The sequence below is a fragment of the Culex quinquefasciatus genome, chromosome 3 (assembly GCF_015732765.1).
Source record: "Culex quinquefasciatus strain JHB chromosome 3, VPISU_Cqui_1.0_pri_paternal, whole genome shotgun sequence".
Taxonomy (NCBI): Eukaryota; Metazoa; Arthropoda; class Insecta; order Diptera; family Culicidae; genus Culex; species Culex quinquefasciatus.
The window spans coordinates 134184936-134212648 of record NC_051863.1 but is presented as its reverse complement, the minus strand read 5'-3'; the positions used below and the strand labels follow the sequence as shown (position 1 = coordinate 134212648).

General features: G+C 38.6%; 1 protein-coding gene and 1 long non-coding RNA gene across 2 annotated transcripts in view; both read left to right on the top strand.

Moving 5' to 3' along the window:
• The window catches only part of LOC6031921 (growth hormone secretagogue receptor type 1), a 61796-nt gene extending 41191 nt beyond the window's left edge, over positions 1 to 20605 (top strand). The window contains exons 6-8 of the mRNA XM_038258702.1: positions 12675 to 12784; positions 12874 to 12953; positions 20063 to 20605. Coding sequence (XP_038114630.1) covers positions 12675 to 12784; positions 12874 to 12953; positions 20063 to 20202 — 330 coding nt within the window. The 3' untranslated portion in view covers positions 20203 to 20605. The remainder of the gene's footprint in view (positions 1 to 12674; positions 12785 to 12873; positions 12954 to 20062) is intronic.
• Positions 20606 to 25340: 4735 nt separating this feature from the next.
• Positions 25341 to 25922, top strand: LOC119768598. The gene is made up of 3 exons (XR_005278090.1): positions 25341 to 25475; positions 25534 to 25652; positions 25709 to 25922. It is a non-coding gene; the product is annotated as an uncharacterized LOC119768598 (long non-coding RNA).
• Positions 25923 to 27713: the final 1791 nt, after the last annotated feature.

The window sequence follows — 27713 nt, the reverse complement described above, 5'->3', positions numbered from 1 at the left end:
CTCATCCAGACCTACAAATTTGCCTAAAACACCAAATCGATCAAAAAATTCCTTCAAAAGATACAAATTTTTGAATTTTCAAACATCGTTTTTGTATGGGCAGCTGCCAAATTTGTATGGGAAAATTATATGGACAAACTAATGATGCAAAATGGCTTCTTTGGACATACAGAAGGAACCAAAAAAGTTTCAGCCAGATAAAAAAAAAAACAAAAAAATCGAATGACCGAAATCTGAGAGAATTGCCCATAGATGTTATGACTGTTTAAAAAAATCCAGGGATCCCGGGAATTCCCGGGATTGAAAAAATATTGGACGCCCTAATCACATATACATGACGAAATCCAGTCTGCAACCCGCTTAGATCGCCATCTTCACACGAATGCGAATTTCAGAATTTGAACTTTTTGTGTTAGTAAGAAAAAAAAGACGGGATATTTTTATATTATACCTATTTCATTACCTAACTTTGCCGAAGATACCATATCGATAAAAAAAATCCATCTCAAAAAATAGATTTAGAATATTGGATATTGTATAACCAGCCGGCAAAGTTGGATGTAGATTTGTATGGAAAAACTAATGGTGCAAAATGGCTCCTTTTGAAGTCGGGAATGCATGGACAAAGTCTCATTCTAATCAGATAATTGCTCTATACTAGAAAATACCATAACGACAAGTGCTTTGTTATTCTCATTTGTGAGTTTCAGTGGGATATATTTAATTCAATGAAAATTTACTTCCACTTAAACTATTTTTTATTGAGTTGATTCCTGAGAATGCACCACCTATAATTTCCCAACTTGTTAATCCATTATGGGAACCATAATGCATAGGTGTTGTGGAAACAATTTCCTCTTAAACGAGGGAAAACTTTTAAATTTTAGCTGGAAAAGCAAACACAAATGTGCAAAATATACAAAGCGCACAACAACAGCAAAATCATTGAGCTAGAGCGAGTGTGGGTGGGCGGGTGCGTTGTCTGGGGGAACGGTGAGGTAAACACATTAAATTCAAATTACGCTTATCACGGTGGGAAATGCGCCACGTGGGGATGAACGCAGAGTCATACGTGGTTGTGCCCGTCCGTTGTGCAATTGGTCGGTGGAGTTGTTTGCGTCTAATGGTTGTGTACGCAGGAAGTGTGTGTGACGTCACATGTGTGCAGCGTGCATCGTCGGGGGCCACATTCTGAGAAAATAAACTCCGTCGGGGCACGCGATCAGAAACGTCTGCGTACCGGTTGGAATTTACAACCAAACTTACTGTGGGTTTTGGAGGCACTTTAAAAAATTGTTCATTTTTAATTTGTCCATTCAAAATAACGCTACTATTTTCTTAAAACGTTTTGAACATTGACGTGATAATTTAACGAGCTCTCAATGATTTGAATAAAATTCGCTCTAGCGCTCTAATGAATGCTGTTTGCATGTTGCGCCAGTGAATGAAGCTCGCAACCATGCTTGTGTGGTGTGGCTTCTGCTACCTGGAAAGAAAATTGCGCGTGCCAACGATGGCATCACTTCGTGGGAAATGAACTCGTAAAATACAAATGTACATATTTATCGTTTCCATAAATTGCGGTTGAAAACATTTTAAATTTATATTAATTTCTTGGTGTATTTCATTTGCAAGAGTTCCAAAACTGTAGTCATTTCCGAAATGCATCCAAAGTGAAAGAGCGAATTACACGAGCAAGAGCTGTTAAGAGCGAGTTTTTCACCAATGTGTAACGGGTCGTATCGAGGTGCTCCGATTTGGATGAAACTTTCAGCGTTTGTTTGTCTATACATGAGATGAACTCATGCCAAATATGAGCCCTCTACGACAAAGAGAAGTGGGGTAAAACGGGCTTGGAAGTTTGAGGTCGAAAAAACCTAAAAAATATTAAAATTGCTCGCATTTCCGTAAAACTCCATCAATTCCAACTCTCTTAGATGCATTCGAACGGTCTTTTGAAGCACTTCAAAATGTGCCATAGACATCCAGGATTGGTTCGACTTTTTCTCTTAGCTTTTGCAAATTACTATCAAAAATTGATTTTTTTAAAACCTTACCATCTTTTTGCAACAGTCTCCAACACCCATACTCCCATAGGTCAAAAGATATAAGCCTACGGTATTAACTTTTTGGCCAATCGCAGTTTTTCTCATAGTTTTTCGATTTTTCTAGAACAAACATTTTACAACGTTACTTTTTGCCCTGCAGGCCAAGAAGACGGCACTTTTTGGTATCAATTTTGTCATATTCGGAATCCTCGGACAATTTCACGTAAGTTAGAAGTATTGGAGTTGTAAATTTGACTTAAAAAATAATTAAATAAAACATTTTTGAAAAAAGAAATAGATTTTATTTACCCTATGATCAGTACGTCAAATGCTGTATCAAGTAGGCCAAAACTTGTTTTACCCCTAATCCAACAAATTGTTAAAAAATATTTTAATTCATTCTAAAGGGCAATTTTTCCAATCAAATTTACAACTCCAATACTTCTAACTTACGTGAAATTGTCCGAGGATTCCGAATATGACAAAATTGATACCAAAAAGTGCCGTCTTCTTGGCCTGCAGGGCAAAAAGTAACGTTGTAAAATGTTTGTTCTAGAAAAATCGAAAAACTATGAGAAAAACTGCGATTGGCCAAAAAGTTAACACCGTAGGCTTATAGTGCATGAAATTACCTATCTTTTGACCTATGTGAGTATGGGTGTTGGAGGCTGTTGCAAAAAGAAATTAAGGTTTTAAAAAAATCCATTTTTGACAGTAATTTGCAACAGCTAAGAGAAAAATTCGAACCAATTCTGGATGTCTATGGCACATTTTGAAGTGATTCAAAAGACCGTTCGAATGCATCTAAGAGAGTTGGAATTGATGAAGTTTTACGGAAATGCGAGCAATTTTAATATTTTTTAGGTTTTTTCGACCTCAAACTTCCAAGCCCGTTTTACCCCACTTCTCTTTGTCGTTTTCGTCTTTGTCATAGAGGGCTCATATTTGGCATGAGTTCATCTCATGTATAGACAAACAAACGCTGAAAGTTTCATTCAAATCGGAGCACCTCGATACGACCTCTAGAACAAACCGAGCAATATTTACAAATACTGCCTCTTAATGAAAAAGCACTGAAAGTTTTTCGGGAGTAGGAAAGAAAAGGTTGCTCCAGTTGTGGTAAAAAGTCGTCATGAAGTACAGAAGCTTAACTTAGAATTAAGAGCGAGTCCACGAACAGGGCATACCCCTTTGTATGGGACGTCGTTTGGACCTCACCAATCTGCCTGAAATTTTTAAGGGGTTGTTTATACATATAAAACTAGCATCTGGCCAAAATATGAGCACTCCAGATCAACGGGAAATGGGGCAAATCGGGACAAAGTTTGAAGGTTCAAAAACGTCAAAAATCTTAAAAAGGCTGTAACTTTGGCAAAATTCAATATAATTTCAAAATTCAAAATGCATCTGAAAGGGCTTAAAAATGCAACAAAATGCAGGGAAAAACACCCCATTCGGTTAAATTTAAAGGGAGTTATTGGCATTTTAGTGAAAAAATAGCATAATTTTCAAACTCAAATAAAGTTAAAAAAAAATAAGGAGCTGCTTTTTTCTGGTGTCATCTAGTATCCTTGGAAACGAACTTGATTTTCAATAAATGTGAATCGAAGATTTTTTTTAACTTTCATTTTTAAAGTGTTAAAATGGATGAAAAAAAACATTTTTATGCATGTTTCTATTGTGAAATTGTCTCAGGAACACGAATATGATAAAATTATCACCAGAAAATGGGATCTAAGGGGTCTCCCGAGCAAAAATTTACAGCCAAAAAAATTCACTAAAAGTAAAAGTGTCTATTTAATATGTTAAACTGCCTTACCCAAAGAAATCTCAGTCCCAGATGGTAGTCCCAGATGTCCCCTACAAGCTGCAGCTGCCAATAACGCCCTTTAGATTTAACCAATTGGGATGCTCTACCCTGCATTTTGTTGCATTTTTTAAGCCCTTTCAGATGCATTTTGAATTTTAAAATTAAATAGAATTTTGCCAAAGTTATAGCCTCTTTAAGATTTTTGACGTTTTTGAACCTTCAAACTTTGTGTCCCGATTTGCCCCACTTCCCGTTGACCTAGAGTGCTCATATTTTGGCCAGATGCTAGTTTTATATGTACAAACAACCCCTGAAAATTTCAGGCAGATTTGTGAGGTCGATGCGAGATGGGTATTAGTGTGGTTCATGGCCCCTTGGAAATGCAAAAATGTCAGCTAGACCGTTGCATTGTTGATAAAATCATTGTTCTATGTCTACAGAAGCTCTCCTGAAATTTTCAGCCAATTTGGTTCAGGATTCATTGAAGCTCTTTAGCATTTAAGTTTGTATGCGATTTTCATAGAGAATCTTCACCTTTTACATTTTCTGACCGCAAAATCATCTACTGAACCAAAATGTCTGAAACCTTAGATATATATCAAAAATAATATGGGTAACAATTTTCTAGAACACCCCAAGTTGATCTAAGCCGAACTGACTTAGTTACAAGTGGATTAAGTGAAGGTGTCGATGTTGTATTTTCCAAGGGCCTCTTTCGCCAAATTTTCACCTGATGGCTCACTTTGATCGATGGCAAATCGTTTGACAACTTGTTTGTTGTTGATGTCAGAAAAAAATGGAATGAGGTTTTCAACGTCTGTAGAACTATTTAATTAGCTTTCCTCCGTCTTTTTCAGGTTCCAGCTGAATATGAGTTCTTGGCCAGCATTGTGCAACACTTGGACTAGACCGTGAAACACGACAGATTCAAGGATATTTGTTCAGCAGCTTAATTGGGCCTTCTGTTTAGTGAGGAAGGTGGTGTGTATCGTCTCAAGCTGAACCGATGATCGCGCTCCGGCGATGTACGGGCCGCTAGAGGCCGCTTCCACGCTTCCGTTTCCACCCACTGGGTGGGGAAAAGCGGAGGGCCTGCGATCTACGCCACCTTAGCAGTATTTTTCTGCATTATTTTGTGCCGGATGTTCTTAGGGACGGCCAGCAGGCGTTACTGACTTTGCATATTCCCTCCTTGTCAAATCGACAGACCAATCTTCTGCTGACCCGGGAATGTCGAAATGGGTGCCCCTTTACGATGGTGGTCAGCCGACTGAGAATTTTAATCCTTAACGGCTATGAGCCAACGCGGATAGGTCATTATAAGACGTGGACAAATGGCGGGATGGGACTCATACTGGTTAGGCTGACCAATCCGGGCGCACGTACGCTAACAGAATCGCAGGACTATATCCCTATCACTGTTTCGCTCTGGTCAGCTCAGAACAATTAGAACAATACGCGAACTCGAGTACGGATGATCGTAGGAGGTAGCGAAGGGAGACCATCACGACCACTGATAAGGGATAACATCGTGATCATCATCTTGGTCATGAACGGTCTTCGGGCCATCTACGATCGAGGGAGTTGATGTCGAGGTAGGGACAATTGTACGACTCGTCTGCTCATGGTACTTGGGATCTTGATGATCCACACATCTTCACATCACACATCTTAAATCTAGTCAATCTCTGCCATGCAGAGCATCAAAGTTGACCAAGGAGCGCGTACGGAAGGAAATGTTATAAAGTTATGTGAACATTAAACTGCCATCTGACAAGAAGCCTTTTGGCTTCATGATGAAAGGCGCGGTCCAAGTGGACAGTTCACGCACGTTATAGTGCAGGTAGCCAATAGACTTCACATGGAAGTGCGGGACCAGGCGATTCTGTTAGCGTACGTGCGCCCGGATTGGTCAGCCTAACCAGTATGAGTCCCATCCCGCCATTTGTCCACGTCTTATAATGACCTATCCGCGTTGGCTCATAGCCGTTAAGGATTAAAATTCTCAGTCGGCTGACCACCATCGTAAAGGGGCACCCATTTCGACATTCCCGGGTCAGCAGAAGATTGGTCTGTCGATTTGACAAGGAGGGAATATGCAAAGTCAGTAACGCCTGCTGGCCGTCCCTAAGAACATCCGGCACAAAATAATGCAGAAAAATACTGCTAAGGTGGCGTAGATCGCAGGCCCTCCGCTTTTCCCCCACCCAGTGGGTGGAAACGGAAGCGTGGAAGCGGCCTCTAGCGGCCCGTACATCGCCGGAGCGCGATCATCGGTTCAGCTTGAGACGATACACACCACCTTCCTCACTAAACAGAAGGCCCAATTAAGCTGCTGAACAAATATCCTTGAATCTGTCGTGTTTCACGGTCTAGTCCAAGTGTTGCACAATGCTGGCCAAGAACTCATATTCAGCTGGAACCTGAAAAAGACGGAGGAAAGCTAATTAAATAGTTCTACAGACGTTGAAAACCTCATTCCATTTTTTTCTGACATCAACAACAAACAAGTTGTCAAACGATTTGCCATCGATCAAAGTGAGCCATCAGGTGAAAATTTGGCGAAAGAGGCCCTTTGGAAAATACAACATCGACACCTTCACTTAATCCACTTGTAACTAAGTCAGTTCGGCTTAGATCAACTTGGGGTGTTCTAGAAAATTGTTACCCATATTATTTTTGATATATATCTAAGGTTTCAGACATTTTGGTTCAGTAGATGATTTTTGCGGTCAGAAAATGTAAAAAGGTGAAGATTCTCTATGAAAATCGCATACAAACTTAAATGCTAAAGAGCTTCAATGAATCCTGAACCAAATTGGCTGAAAATTTCAGGAGAGCTTCTGTAGACATAGAACAATGATTTTATCAACAATGCAACGGTCTAGCTGACATTTTTGCATTTCCAAGGGGCCATGAACCACACTAATGGGTATGCTTTGCTCGTGGACTCGCTCTTAAATTAATGGCGAAATTTTTCTGTGACCAGAACGATTGGTGCAGCCTTAGAAGCACTGTCTGCACTATCTGAATAAAAACTAACTAAATCCACCTGTGTGGTTGGTGCCTTCCTCACTACTTATTGAAAATCACATCACATTACATAAATAATTATTCATTCTTTGGAAAGTACATCATAACTTGAGACAAGGTTGCTAGAATTTCGAAATTTTAGACTCGTTTGAAAGGGCTCTCGATTATCTATCCAAGCATAAGCTGGATGATGGAACCGGGCATTGTTTTTTTTTTTCATAGAATTATTTTTATTAGGTCATTTTCGGTACCTGGACAAAAGCAAAGCAATCCACTTTAACGACCCCCGGGTCTTTTGTGGGCTCTGTTGCAAGTTTCTGCTCATTTCTAGGCGTCCGAAGGTTATGTGTGGTGAGTCACTCAAAACCTCTTTTACGCTAATGGACTGACGTTTTACTTCCCCATCTGATAGAAGGCATGGTCAGGCAAATCTCGTCTCGAAAAATGCCACCGGGTCCGTCTGGGATTGAACCCAGGCCATACTGGGGTTTGGAGGCTACCACGCTAACCACTAAACCACCGGACCCCGGTACCTGGACATTGTTTACAAATAGATAAGTGAGACGTCATAACATGAGACAGGGTTGCCAGATCTTCAATGTTTTAGATTCAATGGCTCTCGATTATCTTTCCAAAGATTTGTAACATGATGGTATTTGAGTCAATATCTGGCTACTAATCCAACATCCAGATATATGAGAAAACACATTTTTAAGTACTTTTGAACTACTGATCGAAACTTCAAACTGTATAACACTCGAATCGAATGAAACTGGTTGGAGTTAAATCGGTTCAGCCAGCGCATGAGATATTTTGTTGGTCACATACATACATACACACACACACATTTGCTCAGTTTTCGATTCTGAGTCGTTATGTAATAGGGTGTTTCAACCAAAACAAAAAGTTCTCAGATCACGGAATCAGCCCATTTGGTTGGCCTGTCTCCAGCGAGTTGAAATTTACATGGAAATTACTATGGGATTTTTGTGCTTTTCTTTCAATCGATCCTACAGGTCAGGGGACAACATCAACAATTCACCCTTCAAAAGCATCGCATTTCCTTAGTATGCTATGACGGCTTTGTGTAAACCACGACGCCACATATCAGACGGCGACCACGTGGCAGAGCATACACTCAAGTTTTGGCTCAGAAATATTCTTTAAAGTAATAAAACTATAATTATTGATGTTGCTGGAAGAATTTCAACTTTTCTAAATAACGTAAAATGATGATTTTGTGTTAATAATGCAATCGATGCCTCTCCACGTGGTCGCCGTCTGATATGTGGCGTCGATAGGTTCGATAGGTATACATGAATACACGGTACGAGCTGTTCAAATGTTAATTTTTAGAGCAGGATTATAGCCTTACCTCAGTGAGGAAGGCAAAACAGAGTTTGAAAAAAACAATCGGCGGCAAAGTTCACTATGGCTCAAAAGTTGCAGTTTTTTCCCCTAAAACACATTGTACGATCAGTTCCTAACTGAACTCGGTCGTTGGAAATGACCCTGGGTCCAACGACTGCCAAAATAGGCGGCGGGTCAGATGCGGGATTACAAATGTCAAATGTCTCACAATCCAGGATGAACTAGGGATGATCTATATAATAAAAATCTAGAAAAAGAAATATTTTGTCAACATGATAAAATTTGGCTGGAGTGTAATTTTTTTTTGTTGGAGTAGTGATTAAGAGCGAGTCCACGAGAAAAGCATACCCATCTCGCATCGACCTCAGCAATCTGCCTGACATTTTTAGGGGTTGTTTGTACATATATAACTAGCATCTGGCCAAAATATGAGCACTCTAGGTCAACGGGAAGTGGGGTAAGTCGGGACACAAAGTTTGAAGCTTCAAAAACGTCAAAAATCTTAAAAAAGCTATAACTTCGGCAAAATTCAATTTAATTTCAAAATTCAAAATGTATCTGAAAGAGATTAAAAAATGCAACAAAATGCTGGGTGAAGCATCCCAATTGAAAAATAAATATAATATAGATATTGCGCCTTGCAGCAATTTCTAGAGTTTTGTGTCAATCGTGCTAGGCCTAGATTTTTTCATCACACTGCTTTGCAAGACGGAAAACTGTCAAATTTGCGCACTTTGCACCGCAGTAGAGTGCTGCGGGAAAATTTTCATCACAGTTGGCAAACTGATTTTCCATCACACCATCAAAACAAAACAAGTGTTATGCATCGACTTCTGACCACAATCTAGTCACCAAGCTGTGGTAGCCGAGGCAGTAAATCATTGTCATGGTCTGTTAAAGGTTCCAAGCTCGATTCTCGTAGTTGGATCTTTTGAGATTTTTTTTTTTTGACAGGTTATTTTTTTGTCTAATGAGCTCGAGGGCATAATTCTATCGGCCACCTCGAGATGTGTTCGCTGAGTCCGTAAACGGTACCATGAATTGGATATAAATTTAACAGAGTTCTGGCTAAAACCAATATTTCGAAGACGAATGAAGCCTTTACATTTTTCAGTAAAAACAGTTAAATAATATTACCCTATTGGCGCTAGAACCGAAAAAACATATTTTTAAAAGACTTTATTAGAAAAGATTACATGTATTAAATGGCAATGATACATCGGACAAGCTCCAGGGTAGCGAAGGGTAACAAATCACCCTCTCCATCGGCGAAACTCCGAGCAACCATCTCGTCCATACATCTCGTATTGATCGGTAGCGTGAATCCCGGGCAGCTTCCCTCCGCCGCTGTCTGTCGCCTCCCCATATGAGGACCGTAGATGACGATAAACCTCAGGGTACTTGCCATGAAGGGGCCTCTCTCGGCAGCGCAGGATCATCGGGTACTAAAGACGCCTGTCCGCAACGTAGCCAGCAACGCCCGCTGGTTGTCCACCACCCATCCGGCAAAAAGTCGAAGATCCATAGTAAGCCTCCACAACACCGCTGCATCCCGACACCGGAGACCACGATTCCGGAACAAGCTTTCGTCCCTTGAATTACTTAGCCGGTCCGTAAAACTTTCTTTGGGCTGGACGAGCCAACAGTTTCTGAATTTCCAAAAATAAATAAATAAACATAAACAGCCTACCATATTAACGGATATCTTCGTCATCACTGTGAAGAAAAATCACTGTGATGAAAAAATACTGTGATGAAAATAATTGCGCAACACTCTAGTAAAGTGCAAAATGCGCAATAATATTTGTCAGTAATAAATTTCTTTGAATTGAACTTTTTTACTCCAATTGGGCACCCCTAGGCCTATCCAAGACCGTTTTCAATGACCGTGAGAAGATGCTATGAGCATCTATGAGCTCAATCTACAATATCAATTTAAAAAAAAAACAATAAATATGTGCCTTGAGAAATTGATTTTTTTGTGAAAAAAGTTAATTTAAAAATTGGCTATTTATTCCGTGTGTGTATTGTATTCTGAATAGTCCTCATCGATACATACAACTTTGCCGAAGATACAAAATCGATCAGAGTATTCCTTCAAATGTTACAGATTTTGGTCACAGGAAAGGTCACAATGTCAATGTTTTTCATTTTCAATTTTGAATTAGAATTGCATTTAAAAAAAAAATATTTAATGTTACACATATTTTGAAATATAAAAATTGGTGTTTTTTTTCTCTTGCACTGTAACCTTGTTTTTTCCCACATTATTCTATCGCACTTTTGACAACAAGAATTAAAAAAAAACTATTTGAATTTGAAAAAGTTGATCCAGGTGTCGGTAGAGTATCAACCATCGATTGCTGCGATCCCTGTCTGACATCGCAGTTATGAAGTAAACAGGGGCGAAAGTGACAAACGCAACATTCTGCGATTTGCCATTGTAGATTAGGCTTTAAAATCAAGCGAGCAAACTTGGCTTGCTTTGATAATTATAAATAATTTTTAAATTTAAATCCCAGGCCTGTTTGACAAGTCGCAATATTGCGATCGATAACAAAAAAAATGTTTAAGGGTGCACAGTTACCAAGGAAGTTGTTGTTTTCTTATTCCAAAATTGTCAAACTTACGGACCCAACCCAAGTAGCAAACTTTGTTCGCCAAGAGATTTCCGAACTGGTTGTTGAACTCGTTTACTATGTTTTCCCAACGTCCCTAAGAACTCTTGAACGCTGGAAAAAGCGCACGTTTTTCTGTTGTTGAACATCTCTTAATCCGTTAGAAATGTGCGTGGTTTAATTTAGTTTTACCAGCGCACGACATACTTGCATAGAGAACGTTTGTTTAACATGCCATAAGAACTCTTATATGAGATTATGAACCGGGTTAAAAACCGTTTAAAAACATCCTGCTTTTAAGATCCAGAAGGGAGTTAGGCAAACGTTTTTGACATTTGTGTTACACAACCATGTTGAACACTGGATTTTTGATCAAAATGAGAACAAATGACCAAATTTTATGACACTTGTTCAATAATTAACGTATAAAAACGCTTTTGCAGCAATTGTTCAGCAAAAAAAGCGATGTTTCACTTGCTACTTGGGAATCCAACAACAATTGTAGAAATAGTCAAACTTTGGTTTAAATCTTTCTGTTGACAGCACATTAGGGGTTGAATCCCAAAACACGAACGACGATTTATCGAAAGATATCTGCTCGTAAGAGGTGGGCCATCCAAAGGAAAAAAAACATTAGGGATTGAATCCAAAATTATATCGAAAGCCCCCGTAGTTTTGAAGATATAAAAATGTCTGTTACAAAAATCTTGGTGCAAAAGATATTTAAACAATGTAAACACGATTCTAACCCCTCAATTAAGTGAGGAAACAAAGAGCGAGCATATTAAATAAATCAATAATCTGTCCAAAAACGATTACTTTTGATAAAGAATTTCTAGAATTCATGTTGTAGTTCCTCGAAAGAAAAAACAGTTAAAATTTGAAATCTTGCCGCCTTGCCCACCCCATCAGTAATGAAGCGGCGATAATGCCCTTTCAAGAATCTGTGCTAATGACCACTGCTGTTGCGCCTTACAGTTAACCGGCGCGGTAAATGTACCTGTCACGTGGACTTCCGGGCAAGCTTGTTATACGCTTGCATACAATTTGCACTTTTTGCTCATTTCCGGTTCAACAATCACGTCGGTCTGGCCCTGCTGTAAGTTATGCGCCCCCGTTGTTGTTGGCATTCATTTATCATCCGTGGTTTCTGACTGAGCTTTGCACGAGAAGGGCACTTTTTGTGCCAACCGTCCGTCAGTCCCTCGTGGAGTCCCGCGAGAGTGTTTTGCAAACCAAGATGGAAATGGGGAAATTTATGCGTCCATTTATTTTCCGTGCTCACTCAGAGTGAATGCTTTTTCTTCCTCCCCCCCCCTTTTTCTGGTGTACAATCAGTTTTCCGTGTTGCTCACAGCAAACATGCAACGTCATGTGTCGGAATGAATAAAAGTGTGCATTTCTTGTTCGCCCCACTCTCACCACAACAGCTTCCGGCGAAGCTCTTTGCACCACTTTGGACATTGTTTGAAGAATTCCTCCAGGGGATGCAGAGATACCTTCACTTTATTAAGGGACTTGACGAGCTCGAGATATGTGGTTGTTGAGATACATTCGAATGTGGTTGAATTTGTAACCCTGTTTTTGACAATTTATACTCTCACTCATGTTTCCTTTATCCCTTTCAAGCCTGATGGGTCATATATGACCCAAAAATGAAAATTTTCAAAACTAGCCTATAATTTTCGTATGGTCTTAAGAATCATTTTCCCATCATTAGATTGAAAAATATTTTTTTTGAAAATTCAGGCTCGAAAGGGTTATATTAACCCAATTATTTTTCCACCCCTCCAGACGGAACCGTCTAACCTGACCGTGCTGGTCCAGTACTATTGCTACCTGTTTTTCATCACCAACTTTGGCATCAACTTTGTGCTGTACTGCATCAGTGGACAAAACTTCAGGTTCGTCGCCTCACCCCGCACAACTTCTTTTTGAATATAAATTGGCAATATAATTTTCCGGGATTTTTTTCTTCTTCTAACTTTTGCAGAAAAGCTGTGATAGAGATGTTTAATCGTACCCGGCAGAGTCGACTGTACCAGGAGCCGTTCAGCGGCGGAACACAAACAGGTCGGTATGATTTATGTATGCCCGAGCAGACGGAAATAACTTAGGAATAACATTTTTTGATATTTGAAAATACAAGGCCAATAACATTTTATGTTATTTATAACAAGATTTGTTATTCGTCGTTATGAATTTTGTGTTTTTGGATTGTTATTGTAACAACAAACTAATAACATTTTTAGTCATTCTTCCAACAAATCTTTGTTATTATTTTTTGTTATTATAGCAACTAATCCGTTCATCTCAATAACAGTTGGAGGTATTCTTCCATAACAAAATATGTTATTCCAAAGTTGTTTTGGCTTACCATCAATATCAGACCAATAACAAATTTTGTTATGATAACATAAACTGTTTTTAAATCCATATACAAAAATGGATTGTTCAAAAAGATTCCATAAAACTTTCTATAATTTTAACAGTATTTTTTATTGAAATGGCATGAACTTTGTTATTACCGTCTGGGTGTGTACTAGGGTGCCCAGAATATGTGAGTTTTTCTCAAAACCTCGCTCTACAAGCTGAATATTGTTTCTTGGGCTATTTTAGGACTCTGGGCCAAATATGAGCAAAATTGGTCAACGTTTACCCATTGATACTCAAAGGTGAAGTTTGTATGGGGAAAATCGAAAAAAATGTATGGAAAAACTAACATTCTAACGTTTTGGTCTGCACGGCGCGCTTCTTCCATCTAAATAGTCCCAAAAGTGAGATTCTCATTCGAAATTTAATGCTCTACATCTTTGAAGAACATCTCAAAGCTGTAAAACTCGATCCTGAAAAGTTATCACCGATTTAAAAAAGTCATTTTTGTATGAAAAACTTTTTTTTCTCCAGCTTCAGGCTCGGGTATCAATGGGTTAATCTCAACCAATTTCGCTCAAAATTTGCACAGATGCTTAAAATAACCCAAAAAACCGTTTTCCGCTTGTGGAGTCGGGGGTCATTTTTTTCTGTGTACGAATGTGAGATCGACGCTGTCGTGCAATCTTGTCGAATGTCACTTTTTGTCGATTCGAGAAAAACGATTTTCAATGTTTGACCTTGAATGAACAAAAACCAGAGCACGCAATGTAAACAATAACAAACACATTTTGTTTGGTTGACCATTCTGTGCGTTTTCCCGAAGTTTGAATGAATTTGGTTGCCGAGGTCCCGTGTTATAATTATAATTGTTTACGGTAGTCGAGACAGTACGTATGTCAAACGCGTTCTGCCCTGAAATTGCCTTGGCAAGTTGTCGCATTTACATCAATTTTCAGGGTGTGTCAAGTAAGCACGACAAGATTGAAACTTCGTTCATGTGAAGAGCGACAACAATGCACGGAGTTTTTTTTCGGTTTTTATTGAATATCTCAGGAGTGAAATCGAATTTTGGGGAAGAGTTAGCACGACAGCGACGAGAAGCTTCTTCTTGCAATCCAAAATCTGTTTGAGTCTTTGTTTGGTTGGGTGGACACTGCTGCTGGGACTTTCTTCCGGGGTTCATCAATTTTGCAGTGATATTGGAGCTGGATGAAACAATAAGATTTGTTTGTTGTTTGGCTTCTTTCGGTGGCTTCTTTGTGCAATTTCCGGCCAGCTTGCCTTTATCTAGTTTCACGCCACGTGCAGGATATTTCTTTTGGAAACGACATTTACCGGCCAAGATTTTTCCGGAACGGAAGTTGTCTAAAAATAAACAACTGCATTTTTGTCTAAAGTTTTTATTAAAGAGTTTTATTTATTTTTTCAGTTTTCTCTTTAAAATAGAAAACCGTACAGTAGGAGTGAAAAAGTTGTTAAAAATTTGACGGGCTTTCTAAAAAAAAAGCGCTGAAATAAAATTAATGCTTTTTCCAGGATTTTTTGTTATTGTAAGATTCAAAAGTCGAATTTGAAAGTGGTCCTATTTTTTTCGTTCAAAATGTTTGTGCAAATAGCCTTAGATGTTACACAAGCCTCACGAATAATGCAAGATGGTATGTCTCTCCTAAAAAAAATAAAAAAAATAATTATTGAAATTGTTTTTTGAAACTGGTCCAAACGTCAAAATTCGATCAGAACACAACACAAACAATAAAACAAATTTTCAAATATTCACATGCCCATTTTGTTTGAACAGGCCGGAAAAATGTATGGCTTCTTTTGATCGAAAAAAAAAACATTCAAATTGATATAAAAATCTCGTTTTTTTTTGCGAAATTCATGAGAATCACACAGAGCGAGCAATTCTCTACGAAATAGGCCGATCCTGTGCATTTTTTTTGTTTGAATCAAACTTTGTTGGTTTTCTTCATGTTCCTAAAATCGGCGTAATTTTCAAATCGGATTCTGGTGAAAAAAACGCGTGCACTCTGTTCGTGTGAAAAGTGAAAACTTAATGATACTTTATTTCAATTTCAGGTGGGAAAAAGTTCAAACATTAAAACTCTCTATGATTAAGGAAGCCATTTTGTGCCATTGGTTCGTTCACCCATACAGGTCTTCATGCAATCTTTGCAGCTGTCCAAACAAAAATTGAATGTTCGTATATCTGAAATCTTCCGATCGTTTTGGTGTATTCGGCAATGTTGTAATTTTTCACAAAAAGGGTTTTTTGAAAAAAAAATGTTTTTGAGTGAAATTGAAATTTTACCGAATTTTTGTTAATATCTTTCTATGAACTATTGCAATCGCAAAGTACTTTTCAGACATTTTGGGCAAAGTGCACCGTATTTGAGATGATGACCGGTTGAAGTTTGATTTTAACTTAAAAAATTGTATTTTTTTTATAGTACACATGAATAACATTTTCTGTATTTATTTAATTTTATTTCGACAAGTATACAATTTCGTCTAAGAAACATTGAAGATTGGACATCTGATGGCTAAGATACAGCGGATAAAAGAAAAAAACAGGAAAATTTAAGTTTTTACCTCAGTTTCTCCTCCAAGTCTTACTCAAGCAATCCCCCGCTTTCTTATGCCCATGTAACTTATGGCTTAATTTTCAATGTTAAAAAATGAAACATTTGTGAAATTGTCTGATCAGTCGAATCATTATTTTGGAAGCATTATATCATATATTACGCCCATTTTAATTGAAAATATTTATCTAGAAAATTAATGTGTTAAAGTTTATGACGTTAAAAGTTGTTGGAAATTTGATTATTTTTTTTTATATTTATTTAGAATAAGTATAAATATTTAACATACACTTAGGCTTAGTGATTTTTCACGCTAAAAAATTAAATTTTCACGGGGCCACTATTCGAAAACAGAACATTTCGCGGAAATTTCACGGAACGTGAAAAATGTTGTAATAACCTATAAAATCTTTTGTTAAACAACCGTAAAGTTTTTTGTACCGTCAGTGGGGGTGACATTGGGTCTGGGGAGTGAGATTGGGTCAAAGTATTTTTTACGAATTTTAAAATTCTTCAGGTACTTCTCAATGAAACTAAATTCTGTTAAAAGGGTTGTGCAAGGGATGACCTTGCTGAGAAAATCTCGTTCCTAGAACAAATCCTGTCATTTTAGCAGCTGTCTAAAGTTGAGGTACGTTTTTAGCCAAAAATGACTTCTCGAAAAATCTGAAGAGCGAGTTGTGGCGCTATAACCACGGCAAATAGTGTCCAGGTTTGCCAGATTTAATTTAAATTGCTAAAATAATCGAAATACAATACTATTTCTTCAAATAAAAAAAGATGATTTAAGCAAACTATTTGTTGTCAAATTTACATTGAAAATATTTGTGGATAAAATATTAGTTTTTTTTTTAATGTTTACCAATGATTTCAGAAAATCCTAGAATTTCACGGGATTTCGCGGAAATTGTAGAATTTCATGAATTTCACGCTGTCCGCGAAATCGTGAAAATTTACTAACCCTATAGAGCAGTTAGAGCAGTGGTCCCGCCCGTGTGGATCAATCGGACCGCGCACTGGACTCACAATCCAGAGGTCGCCGGTTCGAGTCCCGCGGAGGGTGCTCTAAAATTCTTTGTGTAAATATGGGTATTCGGCGCCGTCGCTCCGTGCCATACTTTCATACACTTAGGAGCCCAGGGCGGCGAAGTCCTTGTAGATAAAAAAAGGAAGACACTAGTGGTTGGTACTAGCAATGGTGGCCGACAGCTATAAAGTCAACTTTGTTTATAGAGCAGTTCTCTACGGAATCGGTCTTTTTTCTTTAATTTTATTTTTTTGTATTTTTTAATCCGGCTGAAACTTTTTTGGTGCCTTCAGTATGCCCGAAGAAGTCATTTTTCATCATTAGTTTGTTCATATATAAAAATAAATAAAACAATTTAAAATAGCGTTTTTTTGCAAATCAAGTTTTAGTGACAAAAAATGAAATTAAAAAACACAATTTTTTTACCGTGCATCATTTTTTTTCAGTGTAGTCCATTTTCATACCATACCTCTATAAATTCCTTCAAAAGATACAGATTTTTGAATTTTCGCATATCATTTTTGTATGGAAAACTATAATTGTAATTGTAATTGTAATATTATTGAAACGATATCCTGTTAGTTTACACTGTATATCAGGGCAAAGAGGTAATCTGGATCTGAATTAAACTTTAGGAGCGATCTGAATTAAACTATATGAACAAACTAATGATGCAAAATGGCTTATTTGGGCATACCGAAGGCACTAAAAAAGTTTCAGCCGGATTAAAAAATACAAAAATTAAAATTAAAGATAAAATACCGATTCCGTAGAGAACTGCTCAGGTGGAAACTATTTTTGGTTACTCGGAAAAGTTTTTGATGTGTGTCACATTCAAATTTAGTAAAGATTTTTTCAAGTTTACTAAAAAATAACATATGGGTAATTCCATCTGAAGCGGAACAGCATTTGAAAATTACCATCTCCGATTCTGCTCAAATTTGGCAGAGCTGTTGAGACTATCAAAACATGCAAAAATCCCGAATTTCATCCAAATCGGACAATCCCCTCCATTTTGGTCCCCTCCCAAAAAATCAACTTTTTGGCGATTTTTGAGCAAAACCCCTATCCTCAAACGACGATAGCTCAGGAACCACAAATCTTAGAGGGTCGGTCTTAGACTCATTTTTTTTTTTAGAAATTAGACGTAGAATCCATTTCCGTGATCAAAATTTAGATTAAAATATTTTTTTTTCCTGTATTGCGCAATTGAAAACTTTAAATGGCCGTATCTCAAAACAGCCCAACTTATTTTTTTAAATTTGACCTCACCATTGTATTCCCCGTCCAATTTTACATAAGAATCACTTATCGACAGAAAGGAATATGTTTCGTTCCAGAGATATCGAATTTTAAAGTTTTGAGTATTTGACATTACCTAAATTAGCTACCCTAGCCGCATCTGCTAGAAGCACTCAGTCGTGCTGATCAATAATTAATACCTGGTGTTCTGTAAGATGAATTATTTTTATAATTTAATACGATTTTGGGATAAATAATACCTTGAACAATCTATTTTTTGTTTAAGGAATATTTATTGGGTAATTTTCAATGCACTGTTTTTCCTGATCACAGTGTCATTGAACCATATTAAGTAAAATTTGAACTTTTAATATTTATTTGCAAATGCTACAGAGTTTTTACAATACAATTTTCGAAAATTTATCATTTTTCTATTATTTTCATATTTTTCCTAATTCCTCATTTGTTCCCACTTTATCAAATTATTTCTTTTATTTCATCTTTGATTTGAAGCGAGAACAAATGTAGAGCTGGCTGTAGTAGATGAAATAATTCTCATGGGTTCTAGAGCTTTTGCCATGTGCGGTAACGAAATAGTGCCATTCAGCAAAAACCCAAAAATCTGCCTAACGGTTTGAAAGATTGATCATATTAAACCGACTTTTATATTGTGAACCAGCTTCAATTCTGGTACATTTAATTTCAAAAACAAAACCTTATACTTCTGATACATGTGGACAGCAGCTGTATCGTCTTCCAAGCAAAATTGAGTCTAAGACCGACCCTCTAAGATTTGTGGTTCCTGAGTTATCGTCGTTTGAAGATAGGGGTTTCGCTCAAAAATCGCCAAAAAGTCGATTTTTTGGGAGGGTACCAATATGGAGGGGTGGTTCGATTTGGATGAAATTCGGGATTTTTGCATGTTTTGATAGTCTCAACAGCTCTGCCAAATATGAGCATGATCGGAGATGGTAATTTTCAAATTTGCATTTTTTCTTGCACACTTCAGGTGGAATGACCCATATAATGAAGCATAAAAAGTAGTTTCTGTAATTTAAACATATTTTTTTATTTCACGTTCCGCGAAATTTCTGAGAAATTTTGTGTTTTGAAATTGAGGGTCCCGTGAGGGGTTGCAAAAAAGTTGAATGTTGTTGGAAATTATGAAACAATTGTGGTAGTCGAAAATACAAGTTTTGTATATTTAATTTAATTTAAGATGGAGTTTATATCCTGCACACTTTAGAACTTCCGAGAAAAACTCGTATAAATGTCCGTCACCAATCCTGTGTCTAGAGTAAAATTTATTTAGTTTAATACGTTTTTCGGGAGTTTTGAACACGTCGATGCATTGGGCGTGCAATGATGCATTTCTAAACAAAAGGCTCTTTGATCTCTAGATATTGAAAGAGCCATACACTTTCGGTACGGAACATCGAACAACATTTCTTAGTTTTTCTTTTTTAAATTGTTGTACATTTTGATTAAATTTAAATCCAAACATCTTTTTTGATAGAACATGGCAACCCAAGTTGCAAAATGTTTCAGCAGTTCTACAAGGGCTCTTTGAAATAGCTACAGCATAGCAGTGGACTGCTGCAGGATTAGATCTCTTTTTTTCAAATTAACACAACTCAACAACTCAAAACTCTTGGAAATGGTGTTAAAAGAATTTTATCCTGCCGAGTTTCAAAATACTCTGCGGTAGCTATTTTCAAAAGCTCATGTAAACCATCAATTTGCAACTTGAAAAATCATTCAACTCAATGCTCAAACATTTGCAGGGATGTACCTTTAGATGATTTTTAAATGTTTCTCTAGAAAAAAGTACTATTAAAAAAATCCATTCCTCAAAGTGGATTTCCAGGATTCCACATTAAACCAACATTGTATTCCATTGCTCCAATTTCTCACCCATCTGTACAATGTTTTATTTATTTTCCCGCTCTTCGCAGAGATTTTCCGCAGCTCCGGTTCGCTGATGGCCCTGAAGCGATGCAACACGATGACGAACCGTCCCACGCTCGCACCACCACCGAGCAGCAGCTCCTGGGGGAGGGAGTTTTGCGACTATCCGACGTTGAGCCGCCCCTGACGTCGTCGCTACCAACAGGGCCAAGCCAGCTGCTGGCGGAGCCGATCGATGATGGGCCACGGCTCACAACAGCACACCAGCAACCAGAGACAGACTCAGCTGCTTCTGCCATCGTCCCGGAGTCCCGGGGGAAGTGGCGGCCAGTCGGCGTCCTCGTCGATGGTGGTGATGGCCCAGGAAGAGCAGGACTCGGTTTAGGGAGGGACTTTTTGTTTTGTTTTATTTGTTCCATTTTCCAACAAAACAAAGACGGTTTCAACGAAGACTTTGTGAACTTCCTAGTAAACATTCTTCCATACGTTTTCGCTTCGATTGCAAATCTATTTTCCAGAGCACAAAAAGTTCACATGTACACGTAGGAAAACACAGCTTCTTAAAGTTTTACTCACAGACAAATAGACGTGATATTTAGAACAGTTTATTTTACCTATAGGTTTACGAAACGAAACGAAACTATTGGCACTACGCCCCCCGGGGCATGGCCTTCCTCTAACGTGGGATTTCTGCTCCAGCGCCTCTGACGAGACAGGAGAAACCGGGACCGACGTTTTACTTCACCATCCGATAGAAGCTCAGTGGATAAGGCGGGAATCGAACCCGCGTCTCATAGCATCATCGGGATCGGCAGCCGAAGCCGCTACCCCTGCGCCACGAGACCCACCTATAGGTATAAGATTGAAATTGAATTATCAATATTATCGAGTAAAAAGTCAAAAGCTTTACAAATTCAAATTAACCTACAAGTTTGACCTTTGTTTGTCATTGTATTTCTTATGCTTTTCTCTCCAAACTAATAAAACTTTTACATCGATTGTTCGTTGTTTGTTCGGCGAGTAGATCAGAACTGATGTAAAAGAAAGCCAACTTAATAATCCGGAATACGGAAATCGAATATGGCACGCCAAATTTCCAATCTGGACACATCGGTGGCGTTCAGGTGTAGGATAAAATAACTTTTCCTTCCTACAATGCAGAAAGAAGAAGAAAAAAACTAATTGAACTTTATGATAGCTTTTTTTTGTGGTGGCACCTGACCGGAGAAGATGTGCTGCCCCAACCGAAAAACTTGACCAGCGCGGGTTGGTGAAATAGGGAGGAATGAACTACATTATTTACACAGAGTAAGAAATGTTAAATCTGTAGGTGAAGAATTCTTTATACACAAGAAGCGTTAGCTGTGCTTCGGAAAATTTGTTTAGATGAAAATAAAATTAAAAAGTGAAAATTTCAACCTTACTGCAAGCGTTTCATTTCGAAAGAATTGATCTTGACATTCTAAAACAGCGTCCGTTACGAAGTAGTTTATGCAACAAGAAGCAAACAGATGATTATTTCTGCACGAATTTATATAACGAAGTTTACCGAGTTGGATAGTTACAAAATGTGCTGAAAACCAAGTTTTGCAACTTGTTGCATGAACTACTACGGTGGACTCTCTCGATGACGATATTGAAGGGACCGTCGAGAGCGGGAGGTATCAAATTATAGAACGAAAAAGCTTCTTGAAGGGACTGAAAAATGAAAGGACAGCTGGGGCAATATTAATACACTCAAACCCCGATGGTTTGACTTCACACGGAGTTCACACACACTACCAAACGTTTGTTTCGATAGTGTGCGTGAGCACCGGGTAAAAAGTGACAGTTCGTCACTTTTTGGTTTGACTTTGACCAACCAACGGGGTACAAACTAAAAAAAGTGTCAAACGAAAATGTGACCAACCGCCAGATGTTGAGTGTATCAAGAAGATCCAACAGCTAGAAGGTCGACTGTATTTTGCATTTCCGAAAAACACCCCTTGAAAAGGATTTTTTTTTCAGAAAAACGTTGATTTTCCCGCTTGAATGTAATGTTTCGTCAAGATAAGTGTCTAGCTCCAAAACTGTATCGAAAAGTATTGAAAAATGTACTTTGAAGTACACACACGAATGCTGAAAAGTACATGGGGGAGCAATTCTCTGAGATTTCGAGCATTTGATTTTTTTGTTGGTATTTTTTAATCCAGCTGAAACTTTTTTGGTATGCCCAAAGAAGCCATTTTGCATCATTAGTTTGTCCATATAATTTTCCATACAATTTTGGCAGCTCTCCATACAAAAATGATATATGAAAATTCCAAAATCTGTACATATATTTTGAAATCTGTTTTATTTGCTTTTTTGAATTTTGTTGATAGGACCTTTAGGCTTCATCCATAAAGTACGTCACGCTAAAATCAGCCAAAATTTTCTAGGTGTCCGGAGGCTTGATTGTTGAGGTAATGGCAAACCTCTTTTTACACCTTAGCTTCCATGCACCCCGGGATTCGAACTGACGACCTTTGGATTGTGAGTCTAACTGCCTAACAGCGACTCCACCGAGGCAGGACCCAGGGAGACAACTCCTACACCTGGACTGAGCTAAGGGACCATCCACACGGAGAAGAAACCGTTCCGGAATTCGTGAACAAATGTTCATGTTTTCACGTACATTAAATGTTCATGAAATCATGAACTTGGTCACGAAATCATGTTGAAAAGTTTACGATATCGTGAACAGTGTTCACAAAATCAGGAACAAATTTTATGTTTAGAAGTTTACACATTGTTTTCGTTAGATGGCGTTGTGTACCAGGGTTTGTGTCTAGAAATCAGCGCTATCTGCGGGTGGAATTTCGTCGGCTGCATGTGAAGGAGCAAACGAAATCACGCACAGACATGTTTCGTTGCGCCCGACTTGGGCCTTTGGATGACGTCAAAGAAGTGAATCCAAATAGGGTCCTTAAGCAAATAGGGTCATTAAGATAAGTTCAAATCAATCAAACATAAATGAATTTAATTATTTGTTTATAATTTAAACATTCAAGCAAATCAATTTGGATTGTAAAATTGTAAAATTGTAAAATTGTAAAATTGTAAAATTGTAAAATTGTAAAATTGTAACATTGTAACATTGTAAATTGTAAAATTGTAAAATTGTAAAACTGTAAAATTTTAAAATTGTAAAATTTCAAAATTGTTTCAACATTTAAACATTTAGACATTTAAACATTTAAACATTTAAACATTTAAACATTTAAACATTTAAACATTTAAACATTTAAACATTTAAACATTTAAACATTTAGACATTTAAACATTTAAACATTTAAACATTTAAACATTTAAACATTTAAACATTTAAACATTTAAACATTTAAACATTTAAACATTTAAACATTTAAACATTTAAACATTTAAACATTTAAACATTTAAACATTTAAACATTTAAACATTTAAACATTTAAACATTTAAACATTTAAACAAGCGGCTTCCCCGGAAGGCGCACATCTTCATCGCCAAGATCTTCTCCACCTGTGTCCGACTCGGATACTTCCCAGCCGCGTGGAAGCATGCGGTGGTGATAGGCATTCCGAAGCCAAATAAGGACGCCACTAACCCCTCGAACTATCGGCCGATCAGCCTGCTGCCAACCCTCAGCAAACTCCTGGAGCGGGTAATTCTGGTGCGCATCGACCAACACTTGGAGAACACGCGGGTTATTCCGGACACCCAGTTCGGATTCAAGCGAGGGCACTCCACCAATCATCAGCTCGTTCGGCTCGTGAAGGAGGTGCGCGCGAACTTCGCGCGGCGCAAGTCAGCCGGCATGGTGCTCTTGGACGTCGAGAAAGCGTACGACTCAGTGTGGCAAGAAGCAATCCTGCACAAGATGTATCTCGCCAATTTTCCGCTGTACATCCTGAAGATCGTCCGCTCGTTCCTGCAAAACCGATCGTACCACGTTGTGGTAAACGGACATGTTTCAGACCGGCACGAAGTTCTCTTCGGCGTCCCGCAAGGTGCCGTCCTTAGTCCCACGCTCTACAACATATTCACGGCGGACTTGGCAATGATCAATGGCCTCAGCTACTTCCTTTTTGCCGATGACACGGGATTCCTCGCGTCAGACTCCGACCCAACCATCGTCGTGACCAAGCTGCAAGCTGCCCAAAACGCCATCGAACGCTACCAGAAGAAGTGGAAGATGAAGACAAATGCCGAGAAGTCGCAAGCGATCTTCTTCACACGCAAGCGAAGCCCACGCTACCTTCCGCGCAGGAGGTTTCAGTGTGGGGTAGCCATGTGCCATGGTCGGAGGACGTCAAGTACCTGGGGGCCGCCCTGGACAAGAAGCTGACGTTCGCGAAACACATCAAGAACGCCACGACCAAGTGCGACAAGATCACCAGGATGCTCTACCCGCTTGTGAAACGGCGTTCCTACTTGGACCGCAACTCGAAACTGCTGCTCTACAAGACGGTGCTCAAACCGGCGATGACGTATGCATACCCGGCGTGGCACGATTGCGCTGCTTCACATCGGAAGAAACTGCAAGTGAAGCAGAACCGGCTGCTGAAGATGGTGTTAAACCTGGATCCCTTCCACCCGACTGACGACGTCCACAGGATGGCGAAGATGGAGCTGATTGACGATTGGCTTCTACGAGTGCTTCCAAAGTTTTGGATGGGGTGTGCCACCTCAGCTAACCCTCTGCTGCAGCGGATGTCCCCTTGATGTGATATTAGAATAAGAAATACCTCCTTTCCTCTAACTATCCCTATCTATTAGCAATTTCGAAGGTTATTTTGTAACTTTTTTCCTTCCCTTGCTCAATTTTTCTCTCGTGTACCAGTAAACTCTAACACCGTTTGAATTAGTCAGCTGTTGAAAGGTACCCCATATCTCAGCTTAGGATAATTACTGCACTGATGTTTTTGCCAAAACAATCCAATAAATGAAATGAAATGAAAAAACATTTAAACATTTAAACATTTAAACATTTAAACATTTAAACATTTAAACATTTAAACATTTAAACATTTAAACATTTAAACATTTAAACATTTAAACATTTAAACATTTAAACATTTAAACATTTAAACATTTAAACATTTAAACATTTAAACATTTAAACATTTAAACATTTGTAATAATTAAAAACATCAACTTTACACTTCTAGAGTTTTTTTTTTGAAAAGGAAACTATTGTCTTTCATATGTTTAAAGGACCTTATAAAAAAAAACTCTGGACTTACCAAATATTTATTAATATTTTTGAAAAACGTAATATCACATTTCATTTGACACAGCGCCATTTGTGAATGGGCCCACGGCTCGTTTCATTTCAAACGTCAAGTGCGCGTCTGAAAAAAAAACCGGCAGCAGCGGGAGGAACCAGCTCGCTACCGGAATCCCGGAAAAAAACGAACTAGGTGTTTGAGCTGGCAAGCAGATGTGGCAAATTATTGGGGTAAGTTATTTAAGAATGTTTTCTTTTATATAAGTTAATTAGTTTCCTAATTTTACAGCTTCGATAACACCATCCGAGTCTACACATTTTTACCGCGGTTTTGGGCCATCGGCGAAAATGTCACGACAGGGCAGGACAGGTTTTTCTGTCCGGATTGCCTTCTTATTAAATATTTCGGTAAGTTTTTCTATGTTTGACGCTGAAAGTTTTGTTAAAAAAAACATACTTTTCAGATGTTTCCGCTCCAGATTCCTTCAGGCGGCCCACGGCATCTTCTAACCTTTCCGCCTTCATCGGAGCAACAAAAAGCAGGATGGCCACAAGAATGAACCGCTGCAGGTCCAGCCATTTATGAATTTTCTCTGCAGGAAGCGAAAAAAAGTGTGTTGATTTATGCAGTGATGAGTTTTTGACAATAAAAATAAACAAATTTCAATTTTTACACCATGCTGATTTTTGTAGTTTGATTACTGGCCACCAGATGGCAACACATTTTCTTGAGCCAAAAAACCACCACCAGATGGCAGAGTCGTCAAAAGAATACAACGCCAGAGACACCAACCCAAAACGTAATACCATTTTTATCCGCCAGAGTTCTTCAATTTTTAAACCGCGTGAACAAACGTTCACGATTTGCGTTTTGTTCATGGAAAGTGTTCATGGTACGTTTTCGTACCGTGGAATATCACGTTGTTCCCGATTTCGTGGTACATTGTTCACGATTTTCGGAACGGTTTTTTCTCCGTGCACAAACCACGTGGATACTTTTTTGGAAATCTCAACCCCCCCCCCCCCACCCTTCGTAGACAATTGTCCATACAAAAAAAAAACTTTTTTGTATGGAGCGTGGACAATCGCCATACCCCCCCTAAAGTGTCCACGTGGTTTATAACGACTTAACCTCTAAGGTTAGACCGAGGCCAACATTTACTTCCCCGTCCGACGGAAGGCGTGATCAGACAAATCTCGTCTCGAAAAATGCCACCGGGACCTTCTGGGATCGAACCCAGGCCGACTGGGTGAGAGGCAACCACGCTTACTCCACGCTTGCCACGAGTCCCGGCTATTAAAGATGTAAACATGCAGAATTATATTTTTCTGTGTACGTCTACAAAAAAGCTCTTGCATTAGCTTCAACAAGAGCTTCAACTTCGTTTAAACCTCGGCGATGGATAAACAAGTCACCAGCTTGTGAAGGCACCAGTAATTAACATAGCAAAAGTGATGATCCAGCCTTTATTGCGGTAGTTTCGTGCATATTCAGAAATCGCACATCGCTTCTCATAAAGGAGAACCCATGATTCTCAGCAGAGTGCGCTTCTTTATGGCGTGCACACGGAGAAATTTTCTGTTGAATATTTTGATGATTTTAAAATTTGTTGAAGGTTCAAACGATTTGATCATTTTTTCTAACATTACATTTTTGTCGCTGAAACATGTTTCCCTCCGTGTACTCTCCCGTAGTAAGTGGGTTTAAAAAATGGACGACATTATGCTATGCCGCAAACGCTACGATACCATGGGCTGAAAGACGTAATTTTCACATCGGGCAGCGCCTTTGTTTACTCTAAAACCGCGCTAGTTATTATGTTGGTGAAAGGGTGTTTTTTACACATCTAGTTTCAGCCAGCCGCCAGACTATGTTGCGGATGAACGGTTTAAGAGGCAGTATTTGTAAATATTGCTCGGTTTGTTCTAGAGGTCGTATCGAGGTGCTCCGATTTGGATGAAACTTTCAGCGTTTGTTTGTCTATACATGAGATGAACTCATGCCAAATATGAGCCCTCTACGACAAAGGTAAGTGGGGTAAAACGGGCTTGGCAGTTTGAGGTCGAAAAAACCAAAAAAATCTTAAAATTGCTCGCATTTCCGTAAAACATCATCAATTCCAACTCTCTTAGATGCATTCAAACGGTCTTTTGAAGCACTTCAAAATGTGCCATAGACATCCAGGATTGGTACGACTTTTTCTATTAGCTTTTGCAAATTACTGTCAAAAATGGATTTTTTTAAAACCTTAATATCTTTTTGCAACAGCCTCCAACACCCATACTCCCGTAGGTCAAAAGATAGGTAATTTCATGGACTATAAGCCTACGGTATTAACTTTTTGGCCAATCGCAGTTTTTCTCATAGTTTTTTGATTTTTCTAGAACAAACATTTTACAACGTTAGTTTTTGCCCTGCAGGCCAAGAAGACGGCACTTTTTGGTCTCAATTTTGTCATATTCGGAATC